The sequence below is a fragment of the Zonotrichia leucophrys genome, chromosome 1 (genome assembly GCF_028769735.1).
Source record: "Zonotrichia leucophrys gambelii isolate GWCS_2022_RI chromosome 1, RI_Zleu_2.0, whole genome shotgun sequence".
Lineage (NCBI taxonomy): Eukaryota > Metazoa > Chordata > Aves > Passeriformes > Passerellidae > Zonotrichia > Zonotrichia leucophrys.
In genome coordinates, this window is record NC_088169.1 from 49,913,720 (window position 1) to 49,935,460 (window position 21,741).

Sequence of the window (21,741 nt, forward strand, 5' to 3'; positions counted from 1 at the left end):
GTATATTTTTGCCCTCAAGTGCAATGTGCATCAGAGCAGGGAGCAGAACCAAGCAGAGTCTGAAGTGATGAACAAGTGCTGTATTCAAAGTGTGGTAAAAGACTGAGTGACAGTGACACAACGCCAGGCTTATCCTTGAGCCTGGCAGTCTGGACAGCGCCCTGGTTCCTACTGTTGGGCAGGTGCTAAGAGAACCTGGCTGTGAGTGAAATGAGGTGAGATCCTACCTCCTGCTTCCTGTGTGACTTTCAGGCCGTCCTTAAGTGTTTGAGGTGAATAGGTGGTTTTCAGTCACAAACAGATGGTCAGGTGCACAAAAGTTGTGACATCCAATGCTTCCTTTTTAAGTTTTAAAAGTGTCATTTTTATGGATCTATTCTGGGCTTGTCTAAACTTTGCAGAATTGGCCTATTTATCATCTCTATTTTTTTCGGATCTAACTCTGTAGGCCTAACTCAAGGATTGTGGATTCTACCTACAATAGAACACTACACTCAACAATTACAGCTCATTCCAGTGCAGTCATTCCAGTTTAACTGCAACAGCAGCACCTCCTTCAGGACTGCAGTTTGTACTGGTGGAGTTTATTCCCACCCAGCTGTGCATTCAGTCTGACCAATTAATTAACACACAAACCCCCCCCCAGCTGAAAGAAGCCAAGAAAGTGAGAGCTCTCTCATAAATACTGGCCTCAGAAGGAACTCATGTGTGTTATAGAAAGGGCAGCTCCTGCATTGGCAATTAGTACCTTTAAAGTGAGGATAGTGTTCAAAGTGTGAAACAGACACATGTGACTGCATGGAGGAATCCCCACATCACTGGCAGTTGATGTGCAAGCCTGGTTCTGTGATCCTGTTTCCCCTTCAGAGCTTTGAACAGTGGTTTGTGATGGTGAAGCTTTTTCCTGGGAAGACAAAAGTGGGTTTAACCACATTGAGGGTTTCAGAGACATAAAAACATGCATCAGTGAGAATGTAACTACTGTAGATGGGCTTGCTGCAGCCCCTCTGACTTCCCTAGAGCCTCCTGGATTACCTTCCTGGTGGTGCTAGGTGCTGCTCTATTGCTGGCTGGGATGAAACCATGAGTGTCTTAATCCAAAGCTGAGCTCAGTCACAAGGGCCTGTGACTTTGGCTAAAAAGACTCAAGTCTTTCAGTCTGTGGTAAAAGATGAAGATTCACCTACCAGTGGAAGTAGCAGCTTGAAGAGAGGTGTGCTCATTCTCCCATTACCTCTCATGCTCATCCCATTACATGATAATGCAATTCAACTAATTAATTGTAGTGACTTTCTGAATACAAGGGTAATTTTCTGCCATTTTTATTATTTGAATCCAAGCACTGTGTAGTCTCCTCTCCGGCTGCAGCAGGGTATTAGCTTGGCTTACACCAAATGAAACTGCAGAGTTTCGTTCCTGTGTTCCTGCTTGGCCACAAGGCAGCAATAACCTCTGCAGGAGCACAATTCATCCCACAGCTACTTTAAAAAAAGCATCCCAAGTGAGCAGTGAACACTTGGAGATGACTACATTGCTGCAGCTGTGGTTTTTCAGTGTGCAGGCACCTCAGTAGTTTGCAGAAAGCCAGTGTTCATCTGGCTTTGGTCCCTTGGGTTTAAAGGGAACTAAGTAGTTGCCAAAGTGCTCTAAGCTGAGCCTGGCACTCAAGGACAGCACAGCTGGCACAGCACCACTACTGCAAACATCACTGCCAGCAAGAGGCTGCAGTCACATTTTAGAGGCAGCTCTGTGACAAGCATGGATTTTTAACTCCGATGTTGATGCCCCACAAGCTGTCATTATGTCTTTCATATTAAGATTTCTGTGCTTTTAAAAAAAATTTGAAAGGAATATACACAAGTTCTACAAAACTGACCAACTGAAGCCTCAAGTAGACTTCAAGACAGTAGACTGGTAGAACACTGCAATTATGCATGAGTCAACATCAAGGCAGGCAGTTTGGCTTTTATCTGTGGCATAGAACACACATGAAACTGAAGAAGAGTCAGCTGAATGGTGTTTACAGTGCAGCTGAAGGAAGCAGAGTGGTGAAAAAGCATCACCCATGCCCACCCTCCAGTACATTCACTGCCCCAGGCCCCAGCTGAACAAACCAGAGAACTACAGTAACAGCAGTGTAAGGCACATGTTGAAGGAACTGGACACATCCAGACACTCATGCTGAGTGAGTTAGTCCTTGTAACTTGTGTCCCCCCTCTGCCAGTGGCCAGGTGCCATCTGCTGCCCTGTGGCCATGCATGCAGAGTCCCTGAGCCCAGAGCAGGCAGCTGCCCCCCCATTCCCCCTCTGGCACTGCAGAGCTCAGCCAGAGGAGCCACTGCAGTCTCCCCTCGGGCAGCAGGGGCCATGCTTACACAGAAGCTGGCCAGATCAGAGATGCTGAAGCATTCATGAATGTATTATACAGGATGTAAGAAAAAAATGCAGAGTCTTTCACCTGGTACAGCAAAGCCTTCCCAATACAATTTTTACAGTCAGCAGTGAAACATACAACCCTTTCACATCATCATGGTAGAGCTCCAAAATCCTTAAGAATATTTTGCCATAAAGGCAAGTTTTGTTCTTCAGTAGACAGTCATATACCAGAGGATGCTTTGCTGCCAACAGGCAAAGGGACCTCTTCATAAATTATTTTGAGATAAGGGGACTTCATAGGTAAAAACCAGTATTCCAAGTTGTAGAAGAGGTAAAACTGATGATTCAAGATAACACGATCAATTATTCTGAAAAGATCCACGAAAAACTCTCTGACACTCTGATGAGGTTTGAATGGATTGTAAAAGTCTCTTATAGCTGCTGCCAGTGTCTTGTTTCCTTGTGGTCCAAAAATAGATGTTTCATTCCCCAGATAAATAGGTTCTCCACTGAATAAAATTATGCTGGTGTAGTTTGTTTGTATCTTCTTAAATACAGCTCCCAAGTCAGCTAGCTTCTGGTAGGTTCTCAGTATAAACTTGGAGCACTCATAAGAGTCAAACCACACTGTTGACTTTTTGTCAGGACTTGCTTGAACTGTCCAGGTCTCGTAGTAAATGCCAGTCTCATTGTCGTATTTTACCCATTGGGCCATTTCATTAAACATGGTTCCTGTAAGAGATAAAAGTAACTATTGCAGACATCAGGTAACAAATGCAGGATTCAAAATATTTTCCATCTGTTAAAAGGTTCACCTGCCTCCACTGCAAAAGTTTACCTTCACTACCTCACCATACAGAGACACAAGGCTTAGGTAAGAGGGGCAAGGGAAAATCCACTGAATAAACTACATTTACATGCAGGTTATTTAAACTGTAATTCCTCTTCTTCCTGTAACTATGCCAGAACATTCAAACACCTGAGAACTGTGACACTTCTCATTTTGCATTATCCATGCAGACAAACAGGGCAGAGGTAGTACAGTCTACAAGAGATGCTGGAAAAATGCTCACCAGACCAATAGACATTTCTGCACTTCAAGTTTTAATTAAATTCAAAAATTCAGAGCAGATATTTTCATGTTTCTTCACAAAAGAGACACAGACTGAGACACCCTGCTGATTTAGCACAGCTGGCAAAGCTGAATTGAGCCAAATTATAGGTGGGATGTAAGACAACTAAGATGGGATGCTTTTTGCCAGCTCTCTGAAGGGAGCAAGTTCAGCTCATGATGCTGTTCATCTGTGCTTGCATCCACTCACTCTCTTTGACTAGAAATCTGACAGTTATTGTGAAATTCAGACAACTGAAAGCTCTCAGAAATGCTACTTACTTCAAAGTTTCATGGAAATGGAAAGCAAGAAAGGTGAGGAAGACTGTAGCTATGCCTCTATGAGGCACCAGTATAGCCTCACCTTCCTTGGGCATCCAATAATCCACAGAGAGAGGAAACATGACAAGTTTCCTAGCTGTTTGAAAAACTTTAACTTGGTATTCACACAAAAGAATCCAACTGTATCAGGCATCAAATACTTCAGTCATGAACTACAAACTCACAGGAAAGCAGCTCCACGTTACTTCCTTGTTTGAAGAACTGCCTAGAATTTCTTTGCAGCACTGTATAGATGATGCAGAGACTGAGGCCAGCAAAGCTGCTAAGGGTGGAAGTGGGCACACACAAAGCACCACATCACAAGAGCTGTAAGCTGACTCTCCACTGTCTTGCACCCTGCACCAACTTCAGAAACTAAGCACTTTTCATCACCCAAAATGTAACTCTCCAAAGTTTCCTCAGTGAACTTTGTAAGTCATTCACTCTACTGCTAGAGCAATCAATCAGATTTATGGGAATGACCTTTTTATTTTAGGACTGCAGTGATCAGTATACAGCAGGAAACTCCTCTGGTGATCACCTATGTATTTTGAAGTGTAAGGCCTAGGTTTGTTCTACAACATATGACAGAGACCTATTACTGGGGACATTTTCACAGTTTTTAGGACACATAATGAGGGGGACGGAAATAGAGATTAATATTTTTATATCTTTGAGACTGTTTCTAAATATGCCTTATTGTTTGCTCAATAATGAACATGTTTTCAACAGTTTTTCCATCTCAGCAGTCATCTGCCACTTCACAATAGAAGATTTTGTTTTGGTGAAGCCATGTGAAAGGAGTCCATAATGACTCTGTTTAAGCTGTTTTGCTATTTTTACACTCAAGAGACTCAAGTGTTTTTGTACAGCAACACCAAATGACTCTCACTTAACAACTCTTCAGTGTGAATTGTTGAAAAGGCAGCAGCCTCATGCCACTTTCTGTATTCAACATAATGTCTGAAATTAGCATCATTGACTAATGCTGCAAATAACCTACAGAACATAAATTAAAAGATACAGCTTTACAGAAGTCAAGGCTGACTCTATATTTTGTAGTAACATTATCCAAAGCATCTAAAATGTACCTGATATTGTGGTCACAAGAACTAAAGTTCCATTTGCCTTCCAGTGTGCATCATCTATTCCTTCATAAAAGCAGGCAGCTCCCTGGTTACACCAGAACGGTGCGTCCATGCCAGGCCGCAGGTGTGGAAATGTGCAGTTCCCAAGCTGGAAGAGCTCATACCACTCCATTGTGTAGTTTTTGCCTGTTAGAGAGCTCTTGAAACCCACAGCATCATGCATAATTTTCTGGAAAATAAAAAAAAAACACAAAGAACCAAACTACCAAAACATTGATTTCATAACAACTTCAGCTTGACCTGTACAAAAGGTAAGATGCTCAGGAGCTGTTCTGTAACAGGGTGAGAAGAGGGGAGGGAGTTCCTATAACATCTTGAATTCTGTAACACTGAAGCACAACACACCAGATTGCATGACACACACACTACTATTCAGAGCATCATGCTGTCTCAGTGGTTGTCTATCCATCCATTGTAAATTCTGTCATTTGGAAGAAGATACTCAGTGGGAGCTAATCATCAAGACTCAAGCCGTCTTTTGAATCCTTAACTTCATGGGGGCTTCAGAGAAATAAAGAGCAGAACCAAGTTACCAAAACCAGATCTTTCTAATAAATGCTTTAAAACTAATGAGATAAACACTTCATTTAAAAGCTGTACAGTAAAAACATAAATCCAAACTTAGTTAACAATTGAGATAACAATATTTGAATCTATTTCCATTTTTAACTCTTTGTGCTTGGTTTTGATTTACTAACATTTCTTTACTAATTAGGAATCATGCTTTGAAGATTAATTTTGCTACTGCTATAACTATAAATATTACTAAAGTTGACACTTCATGTTTGCATGATTCCATGAATGGAGACTTCAATTCCATACTCATCATAACACTCAAGAAAGAACTGTAAAAGCAACCAACTTCTCATGATCCACCATTCTGACCAGCTGGCTGTCTGCTCCTGACAGATACTAATGTCCAAGCAAACATGTGAGTTTTTAACAAGAGAAAAATTAATACACTAACCAACTATTTTACCTGATATAAAGGGACAAATAAAAGTATTTTCTTGATGTGATGATAGCACAGAAAAAAAGACATCCAAGACTTAATGGTGTGTGTATACAAAGCACTTATGCAGCTACAGAGGGGAACGTGTTCAAACCCACCAATGACGCTGCTCTTGTCTTTAGCTGAGCTGAATCCTGTACATTTTGTTTGAAACTCAGTGTTCTTTAAATATCTGCCCTACAGATAGCTCAGCCCTAATTGTGTGCTCTAATATTCTTCCATACAAGCCTAGCCCAACCTCACAGCTCCCACTCTTAACACCTGCTATTAAATTCAGCTGAATTTGTCACTCTAACTTTGTTAAAAACGTCACCTTACCAAATGTCCTAGCAGGTCCCCGTACTTGAACTCCCACACTGGAGCCTGTAGTCGATACACCTCAATGACATCCTCTTCCTTCATAAGCGGGATGGCAGAGCCAGTGGGACAGAAGGTGTAGCGAGCTTGGCAGTAAGGATCGGTCTTGGGACGGAAATCAAAGCGCCTGCGTTGAGAAAGAGAGGCACACGGAATGACAAGCACAGCTTTGCAGCTAGACTAACAGCTTCCTAAGGGGGACAGCTTACGTGTCCAGCACCCCACAAGACACATTCTGTGACCCAGACACTGCAACACTTGGAGTACTCCAGTTCATAAGGCTGCTGGGGTGCACATCTACAGAAACAGGACTTCAGGCTCACAAATGGAAGTCGTATTGTACTGATCGTGAAGGAGTGGAAATAATGTGGATTACAAAGGGTGACATACTCACCAGATCAGAGATAGTTTGGAGATCTGCCTCAAAAGGATAGTTTGAGATCTGCCTCAAAAACATTCTCCTGGCAATTTATTTACATAGGGATTGACTAATTTGTTCTTGCTATTCTATAGTAAGAGGTCCCCAGAGCAGCTGTTTTGACTCTACAATGGTGCAAAGTCCAGAAGAATAATTAATCCCTCTATGCTAATTTAGATAAAGAGGTCTAAGAACATTGTTGGAATTTGTGGGATCCCAGGATTTGAGTCCTGGGATGCAGGGCCCCCGAGACCACCCTTGGGGGGCCCGGGAGTCCTGGAATGTTGCCAGAAGTGTCTGGTGGCAGGACTTTGACCCTACACGGGAGACGACACCTTTATGAAGATAAGAGGGCCTCACCGGGGTGAAGGGTGGAAAGATTAGCTAATTAGAGGGTGAGAAACAGGGTTTAAGATTTATGTACAGGGGGGTTTAAAGGAGTAAGATGGAGGAATTGGGGTGTGTCCTACCCTCCTTCTTCTTCCTCCTCTCCTCCATCTTCTTTGGCCACGGTGGCACCTTTAGATTGGTTATTACTAAGAGTACACCGAGCTATAAGAATAGATGGTATTGAGGAAAAATGATAAATATTGTATACGTAACAAGGAGTATAAAGATACGTGGCGGTCAGGGGGACGGCACAGTGTGTCCATGGCTGACTGCTGTGCGGATCTTTGTTCGGCTGAAAGAACATCTTTTAGATAAACAATTAATAAACATAAAACCAGAAAGAAGAACTGAAGCCTCTTCTCGTCTTTCGATACGCGGGCTGCCCCAAAGCCACCTCCGGGCCTTCCAGGCCCCTCAAACAGCCGAGATAAACCAGACAGGAATTGTTGTTTCTATTTCATTCCTATCACACCTCAAAAACTGAAGACCCAATCCACTTCCTTATCACACTATATTCAAACAGCAAAGAACCTTTTTGACAAGTGTAGGGGGGAGTGTGCAGCCGGGTTTTGGAAGCCGGGTGGCTACAGGGGTGGTTTCTGTGAGAAGCCACCAGAAGGTTGCTCCATGTCAGGCAAAGCCAGCTCCAGGATGGACCCTACACTGGGCAGGGCTGAGACAATCAGAAATGACAGCAAGACCTTTGTGATAATAAATTTAAGAAGTAAAAAAAAGTTAATGCACTGCTGTAATTGTGGCCAGAGAAGAGCAGGCTTAGAATACGTATGAGGCACAGCCCTGCAGATGCCACAGTCAGTGAAGAAGGAGGAGCAGGAGCTGCTCCCTCCAAGAGCTGGAGCTGAGATTCCCCTGCAGCCTGTGGAACAAACCCACATTGGGGCAGGTGGATCCCTTAAAGGACGCTTTGACCCCACAGAGCAGGCTGCAGACCTATGGAGAGAGGAGCCCATGCTGGAGCAGGCTTCCTGGAAGGACTTGTGACCTTCTGGGGGACCCGCGTTGGAGCAGACGGTGCCTGAAGGATTACATGGAAGAGTGACCCCTGCTGGAGCAGGTAATGAAGAACTGCTGCCTGTGGGAGGGACTCGGGCTGGAGAACTTCATGGAAAACTGTCTCCTGTGGAGGGGACCGCACACTGGAGTAGGGGAAGGACTCCTCTCCCTGCAGGAATAGCATCTGATGAAATGATCCTGACCCTCATTCCCCATCTCCCTGCAGCACTAGGGGAAGGAGGCAGAAACTGGGAAGGAGAGAGGGTTGGGGAAAAGGTATTTTTAAGATTTATTCTACTTCTTATTTTAATTTATTCTGCTCTTATTTTGTTAGCAATACATCCAATTAATATCCCAAAGCTGAGTGTGTTTTGCCTTGTGATGGTATTTGGTTAGTGATCTCTCCCTGTCCTTAACTCATGGTTAACCTCACGGTACCTTGCTTTGTGTTTTCCTTCCTCTGTCCACTTGTGGAGGGGAATAATGGAGTGACTTTGGTGGGCACCTGGCATCCAGCCAGGATCAACTCACTGTAACAAGTCTTCCTGTTCCAAGTTCCTTTAGAGTCGTTCCTGTATTTCCCTTAAAACAACACTCCTATATTCCTGATACCATGACAAACTGGCATGCACAACTTGTCCAGATCTTGTCTGGTTACCCGGGGGGAGGGGCAGAAAAGAAAAAGAAGGGAAACCCTAACGAGTATGTCTGAACAAAACACACAGAAAACAAAAACTTAGGCCAACCACACATTTAAGTCCCATTTCTAGTGTGCACACCTTATATTTTCAATTACCCCTTGCACTGCATGTGACAAGAAGGCAACAAGCATGTTAAGAAACACTGAAACCCCACATTTCTGAGCATCTCACACCAACAGGATTGTTCTCCAAATCTGACCATCCCAAGGCCCAGCCCTGCAATTCCTGAACTTGCTGGAAAATCCCAACAACTCCTGACTGCAAGACCAGCTCCTTCAGGCATCACCTGACACAAATTTAACTGCTGGGAATTGCACAACAAGCTCTCAAAATTTCAGGTGTGCATTATTTAGCTGCAGTTAAACATTGATAACTACTCCCTTTACAAACAGCAAACCCGCACAAAATACACAATCCAACGTAGTGCTTCTCCTGGAGGGGCTCATTTCCTCGGCACGGCCAAATCTATCGCTATTTGCTCAACACAACGTGCAGTCTCCTGTTGTCCCCGACACCAGCAGGAATTCTGGAGGTCAGGCAGCTCTGGACCAGCGAATGGGATTTTGTACCGTTTCATTTGTCACGAAGCATGACGTTAAGTTAAATTTAAAAAGAAAAAATACCCCGTACTCCGAATTCCTCACCGTAACCTTTTCTGTGGGCATTAAGGCGCGTGTTTAAAGCGGGCAGTCATTCCCGGGGAACCAATACCCCCCGCTGCAGAGACCAAGCACAGCTCGGCCTGGCATGGCACCACGGCTCCCACGCCAAACACCGTGTCAGTGATCACCACCCCGAGATCAGAAAGGGGAAGCTTCCCATGGCCTCTCAGGCTAAGGCACAGAGAGGCAGGAGCAGCGCGGCGCGGCCGAGGCCCGGGGGCGGCACTCACCTGTAGGGCACCGGCCAGCGGCGCCGCGCCGAGCGGGGCTCCCCCGACACATGCAGGCCCCACGGCGCCAGGAGCAGCAGCAGCAGCGGCGGCAGCAGCAGCCGGGAGCAGCGAGCGGCGCCCATGGCGGAGCCGGGCCCGGAGCTGCCGGGGAAGCGGCGGGGCCGGAGGAGGCCGGGCGGGAAGGGGCCGCCCCCGCGCCCGCCCACGGGGCCGGGGAGGCCGGCGGTGCCCGCCGAGCCCGGGCTACGGGCAGGGCCTGGCCGAGCGGGGCGGCTTTTCCCTCCTCCTGCCGAGGGAAGCCAGCCAGGTGCAGAATCATCCCTGAGAAACGTCACCCGGCCGAACTGCGACTGAATTTTCTGGAGGTCCAAGGAACTCCACGTCGCTGTCGTTCAGATGGGGCAGGGATCCTCTGAACGTTGTCGTTTCACGCATTGCTTTGGAGACGCGCCAAGGCTGGTGGAGGGTCTGGAGCGCAAGTCCTACGAGGAGCAGCTGAGGGAACTGGGGGCAGTTCGCCTAAAAGTAAAGGAGGTTCATGGGGAACCTTGTAGCTATAAAGCAAGACACAGCACAAAGTACCACAACTCCATCAGAAGGGTGCAAGAGAGATTTATTATAGCAACATGTTGCTCTTATACTTTTTCAAGATATTTACATTTATTTAACAGACACATTCACTGCCCATTGGTTATAAGAAAGAAACAAAGTTCTCAGTAAGTGACCAAGGAGCCACGTCATTCTGTGAGCCAGCTAGAGTCTGTATCTTTTAACTTTCTCTCCTTCATCACCTTGCCATGGTGACAACCTTGGTGTCTTCCTCAGGAGAGATACAGGGCTTTCCTTTATCTCTAGGAGGCCTTTGCTGGCTCACAAGAACAGCACAGAATGTCTTTCATACAAACCTTATCATTTTCTACAGCTCCCTGAAAGGAAGTTGTAGGCCAGGGTTGGTCTCTTGCCCCAGGTAATCAGTGACAAGATGAGAGGACATAGTTTTAAGCAGCACCAGGGGAGATTTAGGTTGGACATCAAGAAGAATTTTCTTGACAGAAATGGTATTTGGATATTGGACTGCCCAGAGAGGTGGTGGAGTTACTGTCCCTGAAGGTATTTAAGCAGAGACTGAATACAGCACTGAGGAGGCACTGAGTGCCATGCTGTAGGTGACATGGGGTGTTCAATCTCAGAGGTTTTTTCCAACCTCATTGATTCAGTGATTCTGTAAAAGGCACATCGAGTGCCCATCCTCACACCCAGAACCTACTGAGGGGGTGACCTCTGGGCCTGGCCCCAGGATGATGACGTGAGGCCTCACCAAATGGTGGAGAGGCTTTTGCTGTGATAAACCCTGTAACCCTGAGCCTCTTCAGACTGCCCAGAAGTCTTGTCTGAAACTTTTCAGGGCTTCAAGCTAAGTCTGTATATCTATCACCCATTTCACAATGCTTTTTCAAATTGTAACACTTTACATTACAGGAATCATATAGCAGTTTATTCTCTCATCTTTATGGTAATGGTGAGAGCTATCTTGCAGATAAGAACTTCTGTCTTGCAGATGAACTAAGAGAATCTGTGAAGACAGGTTTTTCAGCAGCATCCCTGCAGAAAACACAGCTTTTTCCAGCTCAGTAGAGTTCACAGCTGGCTATGCTGGCATCAGAGTCCAGAGGGCTAAGTTTAGTAGTTGGCATGCAGAGTGAAAACACTGGTGTATGCTACTCACTGGGTAAATAATAACTGTGCTGTGGACTTTTGACTATCAGGAACCAGAAAAACATCCCTGCTCATTTCTTGTGAGCCCCTAAAGAACAATCAGTTCTCTAGTCAGCACTGTGCTAGGCTATATATTCAAACAAAACTGCAGGTGGAAAACCCTGCCTCCTTCATAAAAATGAAGGATAGGCTGCTGAATATCAGTTTCAATAATGCTGGGGGTACTAAAGATGTTCAGAAAAACTTTACTTTTTTTAACTTAAAACTTTTAATTTCAGGAACATTTCCTTATCTCACTTCCCTGCTGTCTGATTCTATAGTGTTTATTTTTAAAATCCATGCCATTCAGCACTATACATTAATTTAATGCATGCTTACATAATCAATACATACTTACATTTCCATATCTCATTTTAATTTCATGCATGTTAAAATTGTGTCTGATTTATAAAATCTCTGGTATTATTTGTTAGAAAATAAAGAGTGCCAGTAATCATGTGTGTTTCATAGCTTGAGTGTAGTAGAGTATACCAGCTCTTATATCTGTTCAAAAAGATATGTGTTTGTTTGGAATATAGCCCTAATTCCTAGTGCTAGAGATTTAGATGTGTAACTCTGGAAGTGCTTTATGAAATGAAGGAAGGCTAATTTATCCCTTCTTTGAAATCAGAATGCAAGGAAGTAAAAAGACATAATGAAGGTGCTATAACTGCTCACTAGCCAAACTAGAAATGCAGTACAAACAGGTTCTTAGACCTCACTCAGCATATGCTTGCAGTGTGGATTATTAAATCTCCACTATGTAGATGCTGGAGGGGTTGATTTTTTTTTTTAACAGCATTTTTATATCTTACTTCATCACATCCCACAGGAAACTTTTGCAGTGAGGTACTGGTTTGGTTTTCTCACACAACCTAAGTTATGCTGTGAACACAGAAAATAAACCACTAATATATTTATGAATATATATAAGAGGTGCAACACAGAGAACCTGAAGTACAATAGGACTATCATATCCCAGCCAAGTCTAGGGACAATCCAGGAAAAAGGACCACCTATAACATGAATCTGAGATCCATCTAAAAGACAGGGCCAGAAACAAGACTGGAGATGAGGTTACGGACAATTCAGGGCCAGGATCCATCCAGAAAAGCTAGCCAGTAAATCAGGTCAGAAAGGAGCATGGAATTGTAATCCTGAGGGTGCTCGCTTCCCTAGCTCTAACATTAATCCTAGCCCTAACAGCAGAGCTTGAGACTACACTCATTTCTCCAAAAACGCATTGAGCTTTGTTGCCTTATATATCAAGAGTTCTATTATCATTATAGTGCAAGGATTCCATATTGCCAGAGTTTCATACCTCCTTGATGTGTCTTGTAGGAAGCTCCTCTAAGCACGGACTCTTCCTGCTCCTTGCAGTAGTCATAACTTCAGATCCCACCAATCCACTCTTCTATACCACTGTTCTTATTGGCTACAGGCGTGGCCTGTTAAGATCAGGTCTGCTCCTAATCTTTAGTCATTGGTTCAGCTGCAGCTGTTTGGGGGATAAGATTACATTCTATACCACCTTCATGCTGTATCCCCCTACAGAGCTTCAACTCCTTCCAGGCAGAAGACGCAAAGAAGAGCTCCTTCTCAAGCATTAAGATGATTCCAGTGGGATTCCAGCTCTGCAGACTCTCAGTGGAGCTATGCTGTAATGCTCATTCCTAAGAGGCAGAGTGTGGGCTGTGGTGTAGGCTGAGCTGAAGCCCTACACCCATTTGGAGTAAGCACTGCCCAGCAGACAGGAGTCTGCCCTTCAGCACAGAATTTCTCTATCCTGGCCCTGCCCTGTTCCAGAATCTCCCTGTCCATCATGCCACACAGACTCTCAACCAATCACTATTTAACTGAATTCATTTTGCTGCAGGAAAAGGCTCTGCTTTCAAATGTTGTTTTTGTTCTGCCCAAACTGCTCACTCTCATGTCCTCTGCAGAAAACCCATACTCCAAATTTTTGGAAGACGCTCTAATTTTTCTACAAGATCCAGCTTTTCAGTCCTCTGGTTCAATAGAAGACTAAGTTTTTATTATTAAACACAAACTTCTTATTATACGAGAGGCAGCTCATGAAAAACGAAGAACCAAGAGCTGAGAGATCTTAGTAAAATTCAATGCAGCTGATCCCTGGTATGGCATTCGTGTGCACAGTCCTAAAGAGGAGACATGGGATGTATTCTTTCCCTTTTGGTTCACTAAAGCACTGCCCTAAGGGAATAAGTGGGAAGAAAGTTTTGTTTGTTAAAATACCTCCGTTTTCCCTGATAAAAGTGGAGCAGCTCCTTAAAACCCGGCATGAGGCTGGAAGAGAAAAAAGGCTTAGGTGGGGTCACTGAAACAAACAGCATCAGTACCCAGCAGTACCGCAGGCCCCTTACCAAATTCCACTTTTTTCTTTGGCTTTCAAAGTAATTTGGAAGTCGACTTTTATTACACAATTATAGCCCTACGCACAAAGCAAACCCAGCAAACAAAGCCCACCTCACAGGCACCCCCTGAGGCTCAGTGAGGCCCCGGCACATTCGGGACCAGCGACAGGGTTCTGCAGCGCACCGAGGTCACCGTGCGGCACCCGCCCGTCACTGCCCTGCTGCGGGGCGCAGGCTACGCCAGCCGTGGGGCCGAAAATATGTCTGAGCTCTAAAATATGTTCTGTTTAAAACTAGAGACGCGCGCCCTTTGCCTTCCAGACTTCCTCATTTATTTCCCACCCTGCCCCGCCGGCCCGTATGCTGGCGGAAGATGGAGGCGGCGGCGCAGGCGCGGCAGGAGGAGGAGGAGAAAGAGCAGGGACAGGGACGGGGCGGGGACCGTGGTGCCAGGCCCGGGCCCGCCGCCTGCCGCAGCTCCTTGCCGGGCCCGAGGGGCGGCTGCCATGGGCAAGCGGGTGGCGCTGGTGCTCGCCGGCTGCGGCGTCTTCGATGGCAGCGAGATTCACGAGGCCTCGGCGGCGCTGGTGCACCTGAGCCGCGGCGGCGCGGAGGTAGCGGGGGGCGGCGGGGTGTGGGGATGTATGTCTGTGTCTGTGTGTCTGTCTGTCGGTGTGTGTGCGTGCGACACAGCAGCCGAGAGTCCCCTCTCCGTGGGACAGGAGCCCCTCTCGGTTTGCGGTGCTCCCTGCGCCGCCCCTGCACCTTACAAAGCATATTCGGCCATAACCTCTCTCTTTATGCTGTCCCCCCCCTCGTTTTATTCATCCCCCTCTGTGAAAAACGCCAGTCACTTGTTTTTAAAATTTTAAAAGTTTAATAATAATAAAATGGTTACAAAAATAGCGACATAATTAGAGTAATAATACTTTGGACAATTTGGATTAGGACAATATGAGACAATAAAAACAAAGAGTTACGAACGTCCGGGTACCTGTTTCTGGGCAAAATAAGCCCGAAAAAGGACACCCACCCGTTAACAGAGGATTAACCCTTAAAAACAACAGCCTATTGCATATTCATACACTTCATACATGATGCATGAATTCCATTCAAACAAAGGATTCTGTCTGGTCAGTGTCAGCTTCTTCTTCTTAATCCTAACGGCGTCTTCAGACCTGAGCGAGATGGGAAAAAGTTCGCTTCTTCTGATAAGGGAGCAATAAATTATTTTTCTCTGAAAGATTTAGGTGTCTTGTGGCTGCTATCTTGGTGTGAGTCCTTTCTTTAAAAAAAGTATCTTAGTTTCTATTTTAACATCATGTTATTACCTAAAACTATATTTAACACACTACTTAAGAAAATTAGTGCAGCATAACTTTCTAACATAACACATATTATACTCATTTTAATATTTGCAAAAAGCCAGTCATAAAATACGCATTTTTCAAATTTTAAAACCCTCCAAAGGCCTGCTTGGCTCCCTGACAGGAGTTCCGGTTACACAAGCAGCTGGACACAAGACTGAAAAGGGGTCTCATTGATACAAATAAGTTATTATACTAAGAGTCAAAGACAGCCCTGCCCAGGTGAGGGCTGTTCCCCTGAGCATGTGTAGAAGTTAACTGGAGATACAAAACTTGTTTGGCCGTGACCAACCAATTGTAAAAGAGGGGCTTCACCTGGAGAGTTCTCTGAATTTCCCTGTATAGACAATGGCACAAAAGCTCCAGTGGGTGTGCTTGATTTGTGGAATATCACTGAACACCCAGGCTTGCATGACTCTGAAATAAATGATCAATGTCTCTCTTGATGTGTAATTATTTGCTTGTCACACATCAGGTAATGCATCCAATTTTGTGGCCAACAGTGCCAACTCTTTTTAGTGGTGCCCAGTGACAGAACAAGGAGCAATGGCCATAAACTAAACCACAAGGAATTTCATCTCAACATGAGGAGGAACTTTTTTACATTGAGGGTGGCAGAGCATGGGAACAGGCTGCCCTGGGAGGCTGTGGAGTCTCTGTCTGTGAAAATATCCAAAACCCACCTGGATGCATTCTTGTGGAACCTGTTCTAGGTAACCCTGCCTGGTCAGGGGGGTTGGACTGGGTGATCTCCAGAAATCCCTTCCAACCCTTAGAATTCTTTGATCCTGTGAAGGCAGGAGCAAGGAGAACCTGGAGACCTGTCCCTTCTTCTCTGACCACAGGGAGCTGAGGATGGGTTAAAAGTCTTCATCTTCCTTCTGATTGCTTTTGCAGCTCTCCCTGGGGATTACCTGCTTGTTTTCTGCTCACTGTTTCTGGGCTCTCTTTGGTAAGCTGGGACTTGTCAGAGAAGCCTGGGCCAGGACATAGTGGTGTGCTTTGGTCCCATCTGTGGCTTCAGGTGGCAGAAGCTGGTCACTGTCTGTGTGTAGCTGTGCTCAGGTGTCTGATGGTAACAACAGCACCCTCGTATTTAGCACAAAATTGTCGTCTCTGAGAAGTCTGCAAAGGAGGCGTCAAAACAGACTCAGTGGTGCAGCCCCTGTGGTACCCCTGTGACAGAGCTTTGTGTTCTGATGCACTGTCCACCTTTTGTGTCTAACCAAAATCGGTTCTTCTGTGTTTTGGTCTTCCTTTCTGCTGCTGATGTTTTAGCATAGCTGGTAACTCTTAATGTTTGCTCTAGAAATGCTTGTAAAATTTGTGTCTTTAACTTTTTTATGTCACTGTCATGGTTTGAGCCTGGCACAGAGCCAGTGCCCCCATGAAAATGCCCTCATCCTGGTGTCTGCTGTGAGATGTGACCAGGAATAAGCAAAACAGGCTTTAGCTTACACATAAAGAACACTTTATTACCTAAACTACAGGAAAATAGGGAAAAACTATAAGGAAAAGAAAAAAAAAAAAATTGAAAACCTTACAAAAACCACTTTCCTCCTCCCCACTACCTGACTTTCCCAATCCGATACATTCTCCCAAATCACTAACTGCCCAGCCTGGCACCACACTTTAGTATACTCAAACTTCAGTTCATGAAGAGGAAAGGAGTCCTTCTTGTTCCATAGGCTTCCCCTGGAAACACACTGAAACCTCGTGTGCTTCCCTGTCACTTCGGCACCGCCCGGAAAAAAGTCCTTTTGCCGCTTGTGACATCTTCCTTCCATGCCCAGTGCTCTCACCACTGCGCATGGACCAGAGCTGCTTTTAGGGTTGTCTTTCAAGGATGCCTTGTCTCACTCCAAAAAGGCACAGTCTCTGCTTTGGGACATCTGTCCCCCCCATATTTTTCCAACCCCCTGGGGCCGGGGGGTCCTCACGATGAACCCTCCTGGTTCTGAGCCACTGCTTCCCCCTAAGTGCAGTCTCTGTGTCACAGGAACAACTGAGTCCATGGCCACAAGAAAAGTCCAGCCAAAAGGCCACTCCAAATCATCTCCCCCCATTCAATCATCTCCACGTTCTTCGGGCCAGGTCCTTGTCTCATCTCATCTCTTATCTCCCTTCTTATTCAGCTTCGAGGAGGATTAGCATTTTTGCAAGGCCCCAATCATGAAAGAAAGGGGTTAAAACTTTCAGTCTCTGTCCCGGAGCTGCGGCACTCCCACACACGCTGCCCAAACGCTGCCGCTCCGGCCGGGCACTCTTCCCCCCCTTCTCCTCCTGGGCCAGCTGCTATCACATTCGGTGTTGCCGGCTCTCTCTCTCTGCCTCCTGGGGGGGGGGGGGGGGGGGGAATGGCTGCCCAAGGGCTGACTCCCTGGGGTCTTCCACCCTTCCATCCTCGAGGGCCTCCTCACCTCCCATCTCTGTCCAGGCCCAGGGCCTACCACGTGGCTGCCCCTCCCCCGCCCAGCAGCAGCGGCTGGACGGGGGGGGAGATCTGACCTCTTCGCCGCGACGTCCCAAGAGAGCCTGCCAGGGGCAGAGCCCTGCTTTTTAACCCCTGTGTATTCTCGGAGGTGTGTCCAAACCCCACTGGCTACACCAGGTGCCAGTCTCAAACTCAAAACCTTCTTTGGTTTGACCACAGCTTCCCAGAATTCCCACTTCTTCCTGGTCAAACCACCACAGTCACTTTCATCCCATAACAGTTAAGAGCAACCTTTCTTCAAAGTCAGCTGCATGTCCAATTGGGCTGCTGGTATAAATTGTGGTGTCCTGTTTGTCCTTGGGCTTATCTGCCTTGGCAAAATCAGTAAGCTTGATGTTGGCATAAGAATACTCTCCTGTTAAAATGCTGCAGTAATAGGATGGGAATGATGCCTGTGTTTACCCATCCTAATATATCATATGTTGCTTTAGATATTTAATGTGCTAGATTCATTCTGTGGAATTTGCTTGACTTAGATAAGAGGCTTCAGGGACAAAATCTGTTTTCATTAAATGATCTTTATTGTGACAAATATGTATGAGTTTTGTTTACATTCACAAAATTGCTTCATCTCTCTTCCTAGGTGAAGATATTTGCCCCCAATATTGAGCAAAGGGATGTAGTCAATCACCTAAAAGGAAGTCCAGCAGAAGAGAAGAGAAACGTGTTAGTTGAAAGTGCCAGGTTGGCAAGGGGAAACATTCAGGATTTGGCTGAACTGAAAGCTAGTGAATTTGATGCTGTCATTTTCCCTGGTAGGTATCACAAAATACTCTTTGTTGAAAGGCCCACAAGGATCATTGAGTCCAACTCTTAAGTGAATGGCCCACACAGGGGTTGAGCCCACAACCTTGGTGTTATTAGCACCATGCTCTGACTAGCTGAGCTCATCTTTCAAAAGAAAATTGTGATTTTTTAACTCAGTATATTTATTGATGCATAGTTCACTTAAGTTAAAATGCCAGAGTGTTCTCTTAGTATTAAGTTATGCATCCCACCATTTCTTCTTACTGAATATTGTGAAAACTTCACTACTTATGTATTGACAAGAACCCTGACCCGAATACAAAAATAGGGTCAGAACTCAGTTACATGGCAATGCCTTAATTTCAGGGCCTCTGAAAATGTTGGCAGAATAGCAGGTTTCCAAATAGATGATGTTCCATGTCAGATGGATGTACATTCTGTTTTAATTATGTATCCACTCAGCTGCTGATCGAGTTGTACTAAACATGTTTATGGATAATTTTTCATTTAGAGACCACAAAATTTCATTCCAGACAGAGGTAATTGTAATCATTTTTAGAAATGAAGAAGCTGGAGCATCACGAGGAAATCATGACTTGCTGAAGATCTGTTTCCAGAATATTCATAGTGCTGTTAAATACTGCCTTCATGATTGGGCCTGTTAATTTTGAAGTTTTCACACTGCTGTAAGGCCAGCAGAGGGAGTGTGTGTATAACGCAGAGAAACAATTCTGCCTGCACTGTGAGTAGTTGATGTCAGGGCTGATCAGGAACGAGTAGAGGCTCACAGATGTTTTCCACATTAATTTCATGCCGTTGTAACCCAGGCCCGGGGGGATTGCTGTAATAACTGTTAGAGGGACATAAACCCTATTTAGTTTGAAAATTAAAATCTTACCTCAGAGATTTCAGATAACACTTGAAAGTGAGCAAACCGGGAAAGGAAAAATATTAAAAATGCAAAGCTTCTTGATGTCTGCCCAAGTACTTCTGGAAATTTCCTTATGCTTATTGGAGAAAAGTTGATGCTGTGCACATTCCATGTGGAATAACCTTACTTTGAGTATTCTGATGGTTATAAATCCAGCAGACAAAGGAGCTGTAAAATACAATCTGCTTATGCAATTAAATGATGATTAAATGTATCTAAAGGATTGTTTAAACTAATTTATAGAAAGGCAAATCAGCACTATTTTTAATAGGAAATTATGTTATCATTTACAAGTTCTTTTGTCTTAGAATACCATATGTTATAATGTCTATTTTATGTAAAATCCCTAATGGTTTTTTTATTGTGTTAATGGCTTTTTTAAGTTGAAAAGTAGTTCTAGGGAAGAAGAAAAGCTCTTCTATAATTGCTTAAGCATAAAAATAAAACTTGAGAGTTAATTACTACAGAGGGTCAAATCACTGTTTGCATTACTTCCATACTTGTGCTTTTAACTAGTAGCGGTGTTCTGGTGCCTCTTCTTTATTGAGTGCAGGAGAATGTGAGGTTTCCTCTTTGTCTAGTTGTTACTTTTTGGAACAAGGTTAAGCTTTCTGGCCTGTATATGACCTACGTGGTATAACAAAGTGCAGAGTTAAACTTTTAACATTGTAAACCCATTGTTTACAGGTTACAGTGACATTGTAAGGCTTTCAGTACAGTTACTTAACAGTCCCACTGATACCAAGATTATGTTGTAAAAAAGAGCTTCTGTTTGGTGTGTGCTATTATCAAATTTAATAGCTTTTAGCAGTGCCTTATATTTGAGCTTTTTGGTTTTGGTTTGTTTTTTTCTTAGGTGGTTTTGGTGTAGCAAAGAATCTGTGTTCCTGGGCTGTAGATGGCAAGAACTGTACTGTCAATGAGCACGTGAGCTCCACACTCCAGGCCTTCCACAGAGCTAAAAAGCCCATTGGTTTGTGCTGCATATCACCAGTTCTGGCAGCCAAAGTCTTTCCTGGCTGTGAGGTTACGGTTGGTCAGGATAAAAACGTAGATGGAAGGTAAGAAGGAAATGGATGGAGATGATTTACATTGGAATTAAGATTAGGAAATTGATAGGCTTCTGAGCAAAAGTTTCTTTAGTTACTTTTAAGAAAAATTAGTGACAGTTTTCAGTCACAGTATAATAGTATAGAATAATAGTAGTAGGCACAGAACTCTCAGGGAAGACAGAGTGAATCCATGAGGTCAAGTGACTTGTGGTGCTACAAGCAGGTATACACTGATCTGAGATACCACAGAATTGTTTAGGTTGGAAAAGTCCTCTAGGATGGGTGAGTCCAACTGCTAAATCAGTGATTTTTAATAAAGTTTTTCTGGTGGTAGTGGTTTGGGGCCACTTTAGGGGAGGGAGATGAGAACAGGGCCTGGCAGAAAGCAGTACTGCTTCAAGAACTGTCAACTCCAAATAAAACTTCTGAATTAAATTTATCAGCAGCCATAGTGGGAGATTCTGTTCAGAACAGATTGCATTTGTTTCTTCCTTACCAGAAGGGGGAAAAAAAAATCAAAATCTCTGGAGATCCCAGAGGAACACCTTGCATGGAGGTGTTGGAAAAGTTTGCAAGTTCAGCTGGCTTCTCTCAACCTTTTGAAGATCAGTTATGGCTGCACTTGGTATCATCTTCCAAACTTATGGAAATATTATTAAAAAGTATTGTACCTTCTGACATATTGTGTCTCCATATTTCAGACCTTGTTTTCAAAGGTATTAGATCACTTGATATGTCCATAGGAGATAGGAAAATCTGATAGTAGCAGCCTCTAACTCCCTTATCATCAGTTAAAGACTCACGTAGATATTATTGTAGTTCTCTCATTCAAGTTATGTGTGCAGAATTTTATGGCTGTATCATTCCTTTATGTTAATTAAAGTCTTTTTATTTACAGATTTCCTGATGCTGAAACGGCATCTGCTATAGCAGAGCTTGGATGTAAGCACATTTGCAAAAATGTAAATGAATCCCATGTGGATAAAGCCAATAAAATAGTTACTACCTGTGCTTTCATGTGCAAAGCTCCTCTGCATGAAATCTTTGACGGAATTGGAACAATGGTACAAGAAGTCCTGAAGCTTGCCTGACTAGGAGTGTACAGACTTCTCCAAGGAAATCAGTGTAGCTAAGCATAAGCATTTAGCTTCCTTAGACTGAATTAATAAAATAATGCAACTGCTAAACTTCACAGTTCCTGGTTTGTTTGGTGTGGTGGGGTGTTTTTTAATGTTTAATACATCAGATGGTTACTGCTGAATTTAACCTATTTATTT

The 21,741-nt window shown here is 44.4% G+C and overlaps 2 protein-coding genes across 2 annotated transcripts; one reads left to right on the forward strand and one right to left on the reverse strand.

Annotated features, from left to right (window-relative positions):
* Window positions 1-1,945: 1,945 nt before the first annotated feature.
* CLN5 (CLN5 intracellular trafficking protein) lies at window positions 1,946-12,898 on the reverse strand. The gene is made up of 5 exons (XM_064713176.1): window positions 12,820-12,898; window positions 9,741-10,262; window positions 6,287-6,452; window positions 4,900-5,125; window positions 1,946-3,108 (listed from the first exon to the last, which is right to left on the reverse strand). Exons 2-5 carry the CDS (start codon window positions 9,863-9,865, stop codon window positions 2,597-2,599), a joined length of 1,029 nt encoding a protein of 342 aa, XP_064569246.1. The 5' UTR covers window positions 9,866-10,262; window positions 12,820-12,898; the 3' UTR covers window positions 1,946-2,596.
* Window positions 12,899-14,271: 1,373 nt separating this feature from the next.
* LOC135447947 (glutamine amidotransferase-like class 1 domain-containing protein 3, mitochondrial) lies at window positions 14,272-21,656 on the forward strand. The gene is made up of 4 exons (XM_064713212.1): window positions 14,272-14,487; window positions 18,318-18,489; window positions 20,269-20,473; window positions 21,363-21,656. The coding sequence occupies exons 1-4, from the start codon at window positions 14,380-14,382 to the stop codon at window positions 21,553-21,555; spliced, it is 678 nt and encodes a 225-aa protein (XP_064569282.1). The 5' UTR covers window positions 14,272-14,379; the 3' UTR covers window positions 21,556-21,656.
* Window positions 21,657-21,741: the final 85 nt, after the last annotated feature.

Excerpts from the sequence above, each read along its gene's own strand:
- CLN5 (XM_064713176.1), bottom strand. The coding sequence starts at position 9,865 with ATGGGCGCCGCTCGCTGCTCCCGGCTGCTGCTGCCGCCGCTGCTGCTG. Across the intron at positions 5,126-6,286 it reads GGGACCTGCTAGGACATTTG|AAAATTATGCATGATGCTGT; the intron begins GTAAGGTGACGT and ends TTTATTTTCCAG. Across the intron at positions 3,109-4,899 it reads TCTTGTGACCACAATATCAG|GAACCATGTTTAATGAAATG; the intron begins GTACATTTTAGA and ends TATCTCTTACAG.
- LOC135447947 (XM_064713212.1), top strand. The coding sequence starts at position 14,380 with ATGGGCAAGCGGGTGGCGCTGGTGCTCGCCGGCTGCGGCGTCTTCGAT. Across the intron at positions 18,490-20,268 it reads TGATGCTGTCATTTTCCCTG|GTGGTTTTGGTGTAGCAAAG; the intron begins GTAGGTATCACA and ends TTTTTTTCTTAG. Across the intron at positions 20,474-21,362 it reads GATAAAAACGTAGATGGAAG|ATTTCCTGATGCTGAAACGG; the intron begins GTAAGAAGGAAA and ends TTTTATTTACAG.